Consider the following 12,046-nt stretch of genomic DNA (forward strand, 5'->3'; position numbering starts at 1 on the left):
ATGTATCTCATTATCCCTCTCTTCTAGGGCTGTGTCTGAGCCAGATGATCTGCTCCCAGAAGCGTGAGTCCTTTCAAACCTCAGAAGCACTCTTCCGGGTTCAGACTAAGTCTCCACCTGCGAACATCTGGGGAGAGAGGGCAGGGTCTCTCGACTGCTAGGAGGGTTTGAGGCCAGCAGCTAGGTAGAAAGTAGGGTGGTGGTAGTCGGGGGTATCATCTGCAATCTGTCTCTGGTTCCTTTTCAGATACTCTTGTGAAACCCACCATTTGGGCCAAGCCCAATTCCATAATTCCCAAGGGAAGACCAGTGACTATCTGGTGCCAGGGAATCCATGATGCTATTGAGTACCACCTGCTTTTTAAGGGGCAACTTTATTCCTTAGAGAGACAGAAATCACATGGATTGATGAACAAAGTCAGGTTCCGCATCCCGGCCATGACATTACACACTGCAGGGCGTTACAGCTGTGTCTATCTGAGTGGGGAGTTCTGGTCAGAGCCAAGTGACCCCCTGGATCTGGTGGTAACAGGTAAGAGAAGACAATGAACTCCTTGTCCCATTCCCTAGCTTTGGAGACATCTCCTCAGCCTGAATCCTGGCAGGATCATCTATTAATCCCTTTTAAGCTCTTCCAAGCCCTATTCGACAGTTTCTTTTGGGGTCAACCACTTCCTAAGCGTATGTGTTTTGGGGTGATTCTTCAGAGCGTTGTCTGTATATGAATTTGTCTTAGGTCAGGTTTCCCAGGAAACATTTTGAGATGGATATTTGTGTGCAGGGGTATTATTGGGAAGTGTCCTCAAAAGCAACACATGTGATGGATGAGGGAAGCAAAACTAGAGAAGGAGAAGTTGAACTATAAGACAGTTTCAACAGACAGCTCATGAAACGAACAGGAACTCGAGACCTGGGATGGGCTTTAACAATTGTCTCCAATGAGACTAGAGGTTCAGGGTCTTTATATGCTCAGTATCTACCAATCATTGAATGAAGACCACTCCTAGGGAAGGCAGGTCATCTTTAGCCCAGGGAAGCAGTTCTCATCTTCAGGAGGCATCAGAATCACCTGGAAGGCTTGTCAAAATATAGATGGGTGTCCCTCCCCCTGAGTTTCTGATTCAGTGGGTGTTGTAAATTGAATTGTGTCCCCCTAAAATATATACTGGAACCCTAAACTCCTACACCTGTGGATGTAATCCCATTTGGGAACAGGGTTTTCTTATGTTGTTTTTGTTGTGTGTCATCAAGTCAATTCTGGCTCATAGGGACGCTCTAGGACAGGACAGAGAACAACTACACCACAGCCTAGGTTATAATCTTTATGGGAGCAGGTTTCCAGGTCTTTTCTCCTGTAGAGTGGCTGGTGGGCTAAAACCCACCAGGGCTTTAACCATTTTGCCTCCAGGGCTCCTTTTCGTTATGTTATGAGGCCATATCAGTGTTGCCTCCCCACCACCTCACCCCCCGCAAAAAACTGAAAAACCAAACCCATTGCCTTCAAGTCAATTCCGACTCACAGCAACTGGGCAGGACACAGTAGAACTGCCCCATGGGGTTTCCAAGGCTGTAACCTTTACAGAAGCAGACTGCCATATCTTTCTCCCACAGAGTGGCTGGGTGGGTTCAAACTGCCCACGTTTTGGTTAGCAGCTGAGTGCTTAACCACTGCGGACCAGGGCAGTGTTGAGTGTGTCTTAAACCTAATGACTCTTGAGAGAGAAAAAGAGCAGATTAGACACAGAAAGACGGAAACGCAGGTGGGGGAAAGCTAGATGCCACAGTGCGATCACCAAAGAACTAAAGAACGGCAGGGCTAGAGAAGCTGAGACAAAGATTTTCCCCCAGAGCAAACTTCCTTCCCCTAGAGCTGGTGGCCTGAATTCAGACTTTTAGAATCCTAAACTGTGGGAAAATAAATTTCAGTTCTTTAAAGCCACCTACTGGTGGTATTTCTGTTTCAGCAGCGCTAGGAGGCTAAGACAGTTGGTCTGTGGTGAAGCCTGGAAATTTGCATTTCTAACAAGCTTCTAGATAATGCTGATACTGCTGGTCCAGGGGCCAAACTCTGAGAACCACTGGTGTAGGGCAATTCCCAGAGAAAGATTTAGTTGTAAGCTCTCAAGAGTTAGCACTCCTGGAAGCTGGGAAAGTGAGTGCTTTAGTCTTGAAGGAGAGACCAGGAAAGGTACATCCATTACAAGGAAGAAATCTAGGAAACAGAAGGGACAGAGACTCTGGGATATTTTAGGAGGCTAAGACAGTTGGTCTGTGGTGAAGCCTGGAAATTTGCATTTCTAACAAGCTTCTAGATAATGCTGATACTGCTGGTCCAGGGGCCAAACTCTGAGAACCACTGGTGTAGGGCAATTCCCAGAGAAAGATTTAGTTGTAAGCTCTCAAGAGTTAGCACTCCTGGAAGCTGGGAAAGTGAGTGCTTTAGTCTTGAAGGAGAGACCAGGAAAGGTACATCCATTACAAGGAAGAAATCTAGGAAACAGAAGGGACAGAGACTCTGGGAAGTTATATCCTGGTCTTAAGGGCAAGGGGGATGGGAGATTGTCTTAGTTTCTTAATTCTGCTGTAACAGAAATAGCTCAAGTGGGTGGTATTAATGAAGAGAAATTTATTTTCTCACAGTTTAGGAGGCTAGAAGTTCAAATTCTGGGCACCAGCTCTAGAAGACTGATTCTCTCTCTCTCTCTCTACCTATCTATCTATCTTACTTTCTCTATCTCTCTTTTGGGGCTGGGGGAAGCTCTTTGTCTTTTTTCAGCTTTTGGTCCTCAGTTCCTTGGCAATCTTCATGTGGTGTGGCATCTATCTTCCCCCATCTGTGCTTGCTTGCTTGTTTGTATAATCTGCTCCTTTTATATCTCAAAAATGATTGGCTTAAGAAACTATCCCCTGAAGTCTTCTTTGAACAAAAAAAATAGTTTATCTTAAGTATATCTATCTACCTTGAGTATTGTGCTTTTTTAAAGAGTTATCTATGTGAGATCAAATTGACAACAGCAACTTGAAAGTTTAGATGAGAGGCTCAGGGGGCAGTGGAGTCTAAGTCAATGGTGGTAGAACAATTGGATGGCTGAATGTTTGCATAACTTGAAGAATGTAATCAATGTCACTGAGTTGTACATGTAGAAATTGTTGTAATGGTGTATGATTATGTATTTAAAAAACCACTGCCGTTGAGTCAATTCCAACTCATAGCAATTGGCTTAAGACACACCCTACACTGATATGGCCTCATTAACATAACAAGGAAAACCCTGTTCCCAAATGGGATTACATCCACAGGTATAAGGGTTAGGATTCCAACATATTTTGGGGGGTGGGGAGGGGACACCATTCAATTCATAACAGAATGTAGGAGGCAAGATGAAGATGCTCTTTACCTACCAGTCACCTTCTCTCACAGGGATGTATGACATACCTACCCTCTCAGTGCAACCCGGGCCTGAGGTGGTCTCAGGAGAGAATGTGACCTTCCACTGTCATCTGGGGACTGCAACAAACACATTCTTTCTGCTCAAGGAGGGAAGATCCAGCAGCCCACAGCGAAAATATGGGAAAAATCAGGCAGACTTTCCCATACACTCTATAACGCCAGCCCACAGAGGGACTTACAGATGCTTTGGCTCTTATAATGACTTTGCATGGTCTTTGCCCAGTGCACCTGTGAAGCTCCTGGTGGCAGGTGAGAAAACCCCCAATTTTTCCCGTGTCCTCCCTGGAGCCCTAAGTGAACCCCAGCCAATGATGGGGAAGGTGGGCAAAGGAACAGGTGAGAAGATGCCGACAGGTATCTTCCACCAATGCCCTCACAACACCCACTTCCTAGGGGCTAGTCAGTCTTTGATGAGGAAGAGTGCTAGAGGGACAGGGAGGGGAAGAGTACAGGTAACAGTTAGCTAAGCCAGGTGCTGCGGAGTAGACTCCAGCTCAGGGTGACCTGTGTGTGTCAGAGCAGAATTGTGCTCCGCATAGTTTTAATGGCTGAATTTTGGGAAGTAGATCGCCAGGACTTTCTTCTGAGGTGCCTCTGGGTGGACACAAACCTCCAACCTTTAGGTGAGCAGCACCATCAGGGACTCTAAACCAGTAGTTGTTGAGCCTACTCCAACTCATGGTGACCCATGTGTGTCACGGTAGGACTGTGCTCTAGTCTGGTTCTCAGTGGCTGATTTTTTGGGAGTAGATTTCCAGGACTTTCTTCCAAGGCACCCTGGGTGGACTCAAACCTTCAACCTTTTGGTTAGTAGCTGAGCATGTTAACCATTAGCACCACCCCAGGACAGCAATAAATGAGTAGACCAGAAGAAAGCAAAACCTGTTACTTTTTTTTTTTTTGTCACCATTGCCAGGATTTATTGGAGACAACAGTTCTGCACCTACAGAGCCCACCTCTTATGATGGTGAGTAGCTGATGCTTCAAAGCTCAGGGGAGCAGTTACAGCCTCCCAAAACTCTACAAACATGGTATTCATTCAACACGTCCATTGAGTTCCCAGTGTGTTCCAAGTACTACAGCTTTATCAGTCACCCAAACAGACAAATATTCTTGTATTTGTAGTACTTATATTTTAGCAGGAGAAGAGAACATGAGTCAAAGTCAGGATAACAAAAATGAATTATAGAGCACATAAGTATGAGATGATAATATGGAAAAAGGCAAAGCAGAGCAGGGTAAAAGTGATTGGGAGTGCCCCTTTGTGGGGGAGGGCAGGTAGCAATATTAAGTAGGCTTTTCAAGATTGGCTTCATGGAGTAGGAGGCAACTGAACAAATATTTGAAGTTTATCCTATGCCTATTTGGAGAAAGAGGGTTCCAGAAAGAGCTCGAATGTAAATGCCCTAAGGCAGGAAGATATTCAATGTGATAAAAGAACAGCCGGGAGGAGGAGGAAGATGGAAATTACATCAGAGAGGTGATCTGACATCATTTCCAGATGATGGTGATAGTAGGAGTGGTGATGCGGGTGAGGTAGTAGCTCATGATGGATGGTGGGATAGGGTCAGGTAGAAGCTCATTGAGGACTTTGAAAAAAAATGGTAAGACTTTGAATTTTACTATGTGTGAGGAGGAAGAAATGATATTGATTTAATGAGGAAAATGAGACTTGGGTAGGAGATATGACTTGCATGAAGAGACAGTGTATTAGTTCTAGAGCTCAGTTCTTCCTTGGACTTGTCCATTTTGACTCTTCTATCCTAACTGCCAGATGAAGTCACTAGGACCCAAAGTGTGGGATTGGGACCTTGAAAAGCTATAGAATGTCATGTAGTATACCCAAGGGAAGGAGGGGCTGGGATGGAGAAGACCAACATGATCTTCTTTATCTCACTTCTTCATTTTCCTGATTATCCGCTGAAGACTCTTGGGACCTCTACCCTTCAACCACAGAGACAGAATTACAGAAGGGTAAGTAAGCATGGACTTTTGGCTCTAAAGAGAGGAACTGGGCAAGAAGCATGATTTGTGAAGGAGAGAAGGAAAGAGATGTGGTGAGGTGGTGTATGTTTGTGTGTTCCCATCAGTGACCACTCTGTTCTTCTGACCCCAGAGCTTACTTTCTGGGATCACACCGCCCAGAATCTCTTTCGGATTGGCATGGCTGTGATCATCCTGGTGGCCATAGTAGGTCTGCTGGTTATGGACTGGCTCAGCAGGAAAAGGACTCAAGAGAGAGCCATCAGGGCTTCAAGTTGGGAACACAGGAGAAGGTTTAGAGCACAAAGACCCCTCAACAAACGACCAAGAGGTGCAGTGGCCACAAGTAGAGCTGAAAGCTGATCCTTGAGCTTGGGCTGTGTGAGCTCTGTGTTGGACCTATGGAATAGGGTGTCACTGCAGGAAATATGGGACAACTGTACAGAGGGAAGCAGGGAGGGAGGGATAAGGACTGCCCAATTTTTTGTTATAAAGGTTTCTTGGAAACACTCATGCAACATTTTCATTTATTTCTCAGTGGTCAGGTAATAGTTTGCCTCATCTAGAAGCAAGGTGGGTTTGGAAAAGTAGTCTTTACTTCAGGTGACTAGGTTGCAAGCTAAATATTGGTACTTCTATTATTAGTGAGGATTCCCAGGATGGTGTACACGGTTAACGTGCTCAGTGCTAACCGAAGGGTTGGAGGTTTGAGTGCACGCAGAGATGCCTCAGAAGAAATGCCTGACAGTCTACTTCTAAAACATTAGCCATTTAAAACCCTATGGAGCACAGTTCTGCTGTGACATACATGGAGTCACCATGAGATGGCATCTGGTACTGGTTTTATGTAGATAGATAGAGATATATTTGTATTTATATAAATATATGTTATATAGCAGCCCTGGTGGCACAGGTCAGGCTGCTAGCCAAAAAGTCGGCAGTTCAAATCCACCAGCTGCTCCATGGAAGCCCTATGGGGCAGCTGTACTCTGTCCTATAAGGTCGCTATGAGTTGGAATCGACTGGACAGCAAGAAATTTGTCATTTTGGTTTTTATGTTTATATAATACATACACATATACCTATTGGTAAAGTAGCAGGTAAGCAGAGGAAGACCCTCAACGAGATGGATTGACACAGCGGCTGCAACAATGAGCTCAAAAATAGCAAAGACCACATGGTGCAGACCAGGCAGCCTTTGGTTCTGTTGTACTTAAGGTATGAGTCAGAACCAGCTCCACGGCACCTAACAACAACTTATATGTATACATTTAAAGGGATTTACTTTAAGGAATTCACTCACATGATTGTGGGGCTGGCAAGTCTGAAACCCATAGGGCAGGTGACAGGTTGGAAATTCAGGTAAAAGTTAATGTTGCAGTCTTGAGTCCAAAATCCATAGAGCAGGCAGCAGGCTGGAAACTCGGGCAGGATTTCTAAGTTACAGTCTTGAGGCAGAATCCTTCTCCAGAAAATCTGATTTTGCTCTTAAGGCCTTCAAATGATTGAATTGTACCTACCCAGATCACCACGGGCCATCTCCTTTACTTAAAGTCAATTGATTGTGGATATTAATCAAATCTACAAGATACCTTCACAGCAACATCTAGACTACTAGTGTTTGATCAAACAGCTGAGCACCATAGCCTAGCAGGATTGACAAATAAATTAGCCACCACACCCTCTGTTTGTCCAAAGAAGTGGGAAGTATCTCCTTCTTAGCAGTGTTATAAAGACGTGAGGTCAGCAATCCACAATTATCGTTTCCACCATCGCCACCAATGGGACCTAAGTTCTCCAACTCTGAGTTAGAAGCAGGGGCTAAAGCTTTAGAAAATGGACATGATCATATGGAAGGATGCCCATCCCTCTACCCTTACTGGAGCCCTGGTAGTCCAACAGTTAAGCACTTGGCTGCTAACCAGTAGGTTGACGGTTCAAACCCACCCAGCAGCTCCACTGGAGAAAGACCTGAAGATCTGCTCCCACAAAGATTATAGCCTAGAAAACCCTATGGGGAAGTTCTACTCTGTCACATGGGGTCACTATGAGTCACAATTGACTCGCCGACACGCAACAACTCTCCTTCCTGGTCCACGGAGCCAGAGACCAATTTCTCTGGAATATAACCCACACTGGCAATATCCAATTTTTCCTCCTCAACACGCTGGGAACTGGTTTCTCTCTCCACACTTCTTCTGACGCTTCTGCTGTCACATACATTAATGAGCTTCCTGGAACATGCCGTGGACACGTCTAAGCCCTTATCTTTGTTTATCTGTAAGTTGTGTTCAACACTTGACCACATCCTCCTAGAAATAACCACTTTACTGGCTTCCTCTGAAACCTCTCGACTTATTTTTCTGATACTTCCTGCACCATCAGGTATTATTTTTTATTGAGGTGAAATTCACATAGCCTAAAATTAACCATTTTAAAGTGAATGATTTAATGAATTTAGTACAAACCACCAGTTCTAGCTGGTTCCAAAACATTTTCATCACCTCAAAAGAAAGCACCAAACCCTTAAACAGTTTCACCCCATTTTCCCTCTCTCCCCAACCCCTGGAAACCACCAATCTATGTTCTGTCTCTATGGATTTACCTATTCTAGACATTTCATGTAATTGGAATGGTAAAATATGTGCTGTTTTAGTTATCTACTGCTGCTGTAGTAGAAATACCACAAGTGGGTGGCTTTAATAAACAGGAATTTATTTACTCACATTTAGGAGGCTAGAAGTCCAAATTCAGGGTGTCAGCTGTAGGAGAAGGCTCTGTCTGTCTACTTTGGGGGGAAAATCCTTGTCTCTTTCAGCTTCTCTTCCTCAGTTTCTTGGTGATCTCCACAGGGCATCAATCTTTCCCTATTTGTGCTTCCTTGCTTCTGTGCGTAATCCATTCCTTTTATATCTCAAAAGTGATTGGTTTAAAACACACCCTACATTGATATAGCTTCATTAACATAACAAAGAAAACCTATTCCCAGATGGGATTACATCCACAGGCATAGGGGTTAGGATTCCAACACATACTTTAGGGGACACAGTTCAGTCCGTAACAGTGACCTTTTGTGTCTTTCTCCTCTCAAGCAGCGTTTTCCAGGTTCACCCATGTTGTAGCATGTATCTGGACTTCATTCCTTTTTGTGGATGAATGGAATATTGCATTGTATGGATATACAACATTTTGATTACTCATTCATCTGTTGTAAATTTTATTCAGAGAGGAACTCAATCTATTGTCCCTATGTCTAAGTACCTACAATAGAGCCTGGAACAGCAGGGGAAGGATGGTTAGAGACACTACGTACAGATATGCAGATGGGGCAGCTCTGTGAGGCAATAGCTAAGTCAGGCTTGATTAGCTATTCTGGATATGTCATAGAAATGGAATCATACAATGTGTTGCTGTTGTTGCTTACTGTTGTTGAAAGAGATACACAGCAAAACATATACCAATTCAACAATTTCTACACGTACAATTCAGAGACATTGATTACTTTCTTCAAGTTGTGCAGTCATTCCCCCCCTCCTTTTCTGAATTGTTCCTCCCCCATTAACATAAACTCAGGGCCCCCTAAGCTTCTTTTCTGATCTTTCCAGTTGCTGTTGTCAATTTGATCCCATGTAGCTAGTTCTTCAAATGAACAGGATGGTCAAGGCAAATATTCTTTACTAAATAAACTAACTGCAATGCAGTGAATTACTTAATACAGCCTTTGAGCCATGCATGGTGTTATACCTCCCACAATGATTGGGTGGGACTATAAGAACAAGGTGCTTGTGACCCACCAAGAGGATTGGACAGCTTGCAAACAATGCAAATAAGTTGCATGGAACCCTTGTAGGGGTGGGACCATGCAAATAAGATGTATGAAACCCTAATGAGGGGATTGGTCTGCTTTGCCATCCCACTAGGGTTAAAAGATAGAAAATCCCAGGGGGGAGGGGGTGGTTCTTACTACAACCAAGAAGAATAGACAAGAGCAGTGCACATGCTTTGGACTCAGGGTCTGTGCACTGAGAACCTCCTAGGCCCAGGGGACAGAGACAGAGAACTGTAACACCAGAGACAGCAAGAAGTGGCAGCAGAAAAATGGTGGCAGCAGAACCAGGAGACCGACACAAGATGGCTTGGTGAGCTTCCCAGCCTACAGAGCAAGGGGGCTACAGTGGATGTGCTAACCTATGGAGAGAAAGAGCTGAGTGCTTTTGGGCCGTGGTGGAGTGGAGTACATCCAGGCACTAGGCGGAGCTGGGGTTTGCTGGCCCATGGAGCAAAAGAACTGAGGGCCTTCAGATAAGAGGTTTCCTGGCAGAGTGGGGTGTATCCAGCACTTAGCAGAGCTAAAGAGCTCTTTGTAAGATTTACGAGAGCAGGACAGGGGCCAAGAGGCTGAGGGGCTGAGGGGCTGAGGGCCAGAGAGAGGCCTGCCTGTGAGCATGGCTGAGAAGAAGCTCTTTAGATGGAAGAACTGTATCCTGAGTTGTTCTTGATCTGAATGTAACCTGTTACTTCCGTAATAAACCCCATAATCGTGAGTATTGTTTGTGAGTTCAGTGTGGCCATTGCAACGAATTATTAAACCCAGCAAAGAAGTGGAGTGCCGTGAGAGGGACGGCTCGTGTCAGAACTGGTAAAAAGGTTGGAGGGTGGAGGTGTTTGATCTCCACCCCATAGGAATCAGCCACGGGCTGATGTTGACCTTGATTCTCTCTCCTTCCCCTTGTGAAGTTAGTGGAGGGCTGACGCACCACACCATTTTAACACTAACTTATTGTTTGGTTTAAAGAAGACTTCAGGGAATATTTTTGGTTTAAGGTTCAAAGATTATCTCAGGGCAACATACAATGTTTTAAGTTTCTTCTTTTATGGCCCAGCTCTCCAACAACAGTTCTCTTTAGGGTTCTATAGTAGATCCACCATTCACTGGTTGGCCTCATCCAACCCTGTGGTTTCAGTCTGTCTAAGATTGAGACTCAAATTTGTTTCTCTGAGCTCCAATTTTCTCCAGAGCCCCAGGTTGTTTTTACCAGCCTCTTCCAACCAACCCAAAAGGATAATTTCTTTTATAAGCATCAGCACGAAGCTGGTTCCCATGAGGCGGAATGTAAAAATGGCATGGGGGAGGCTTCTGACCTCCTCTAACTTTACAAGGGAGAGGGAGAATCAAGATCAACAGCCCAAGGCTGATTCCTATGAGGCAAAGGTCAGACGAAACTCCTATCGCAAGCCCTTTTTACCAATTCTGACATTATCTGTCCCTCCCACGGCACACTCTACTTCTCTGCTGAGTTCGTAATTCATTGCAATGGCCACACAGAACTTGGACAATACTCATGATAACAGGGTTTATTAAGGAAGTGACAAATTACAGGTCAGGTTCAGGAATGCTGAGGATACAGCTCTTCCATCAGGACAGCCTCTTTTCAGCCATGCCAACAGGCATGCCTCTCTCTGGCCCCCTGGCTTGTCCCCTGCTCAGGCAAGTATTACAAAGCTGTTTTAGTTCTGCTGATAAGTGCCCAGAGGCACCCCACTCCATCAGTAAGCCTCGGCCCAAAGGCGCTCAGCTCTAGCTCTGTGAGTCAGCAAACCTAGTTCCAGCAAGTACCCAGAGGCACCCTACTTGAACAGCAAGCCTCCTACCAGAAGGTGCTCAGCTTTCTCACTCTGTAGGCTGGGAAGCCTACCACACCTTCTCCTGCCAGCTTCCTGCAGGTCTCCTGCAGTTTCCTGCCAGTCTCTTGGTTCTGCTGCCATCCTTTCTCTACTGCCACTTCTCACCATCTTCATGTTCCAACTCTCTCTTTGTCTCCTGGTTCCAGGAACTCCTCAGCACTCCACTCCTAGTTCTTCTTTCTTGCTGGTGGTGAGATCCACTCTTCCCGCCTCTGGGATGGCTAGCAGGATGGCAAAACCGACCAATTCCCTTGGTGAGCCACAATCACCTTATTTGCATAGTCACACCTAATCACTTGGGTGGAAGTTAAAGGAGCATAGCGAGAAAGGCCACATAAAAGAGACCCATTGCACTGCGCAGAGGTTAAAGATGTCCCAAATGTCCAACTTTTCCAAACTTCTGTACCACTCCATCATCTCTAACATCAGCTTCTCCCCTTCCCTCAATACTCTCCCTCTCACCTTTGGGTTCAGTTATTTACTGCAACATCTCACAGAACTCATGAACCATACTTACAGTTAAGTGGTTTATTAGAGAAGGAAGAGGGTACAACTCAGGATCGGGATCAACTTGGAAGTAACAGGAATAACTCAGGGTGCAGTTCTTTGATCAGGACACCTGTTTCTCACCCTTTACCGCCAGGCCCTGCTGGACGCCTTCTTGTGCAAGTGTTACATCTAGCTCCATGGGTCAGCAAGCCCTGCCGCAGCCATCTCACACCAGTCTCCTGGTTCTGCTGCCTGTTCTGCTGCTCTTCTCATCATCTCTTGCCATCTCTGGTGTTATAGCTCTCCCTCTCTGTCCTGGCTCTGCTGCCTCCGTTACCTCTGTCTTCTGTGTTAGAGCAGCTTCTGTCTCTGTCTCCATTTAGGCCTAGTAGAACAGCAAAATTGACCAATCCTCTTGTCAGGGTTCCATACGCTTTA

The 12,046-nt window shown here is 45.3% G+C and overlaps 1 protein-coding gene across 5 annotated transcripts in view; it reads left to right on the forward strand.

Moving 5' to 3' along the window:
• NCR1 (natural cytotoxicity triggering receptor 1) overlaps positions 1-12,046 on the forward strand; it is a 29,574-nt gene that overhangs the window by 12,346 nt on the left and 5,182 nt on the right. Inside the window, exons 2-7 of one of the 5 annotated variants that reach the window (XM_064293344.1) lie at positions 28-63; positions 248-532; positions 3,422-3,700; positions 4,368-4,418; positions 5,378-5,425; positions 5,568-11,373. In XM_064293344.1, coding sequence (XP_064149414.1) covers positions 28-63; positions 248-532; positions 3,422-3,700; positions 4,368-4,418; positions 5,378-5,425; positions 5,568-5,797 — 929 coding nt within the window. In that variant the 3' untranslated portion in view covers positions 5,798-11,373. The remainder of the gene's footprint in view (positions 1-27; positions 64-247; positions 533-3,421; positions 3,701-4,367; positions 4,419-5,377; positions 5,426-5,567; positions 11,374-12,046) is intronic. The other 4 variants (XM_064293347.1, XM_064293343.1, XM_064293345.1 and 1 more) reach the window with 4 other exon arrangements.

Source organism: Loxodonta africana, chromosome 11 (assembly GCF_030014295.1).
Source record: "Loxodonta africana isolate mLoxAfr1 chromosome 11, mLoxAfr1.hap2, whole genome shotgun sequence".
NCBI lineage: Eukaryota > Metazoa > Chordata > Mammalia > Proboscidea > Elephantidae > Loxodonta > Loxodonta africana.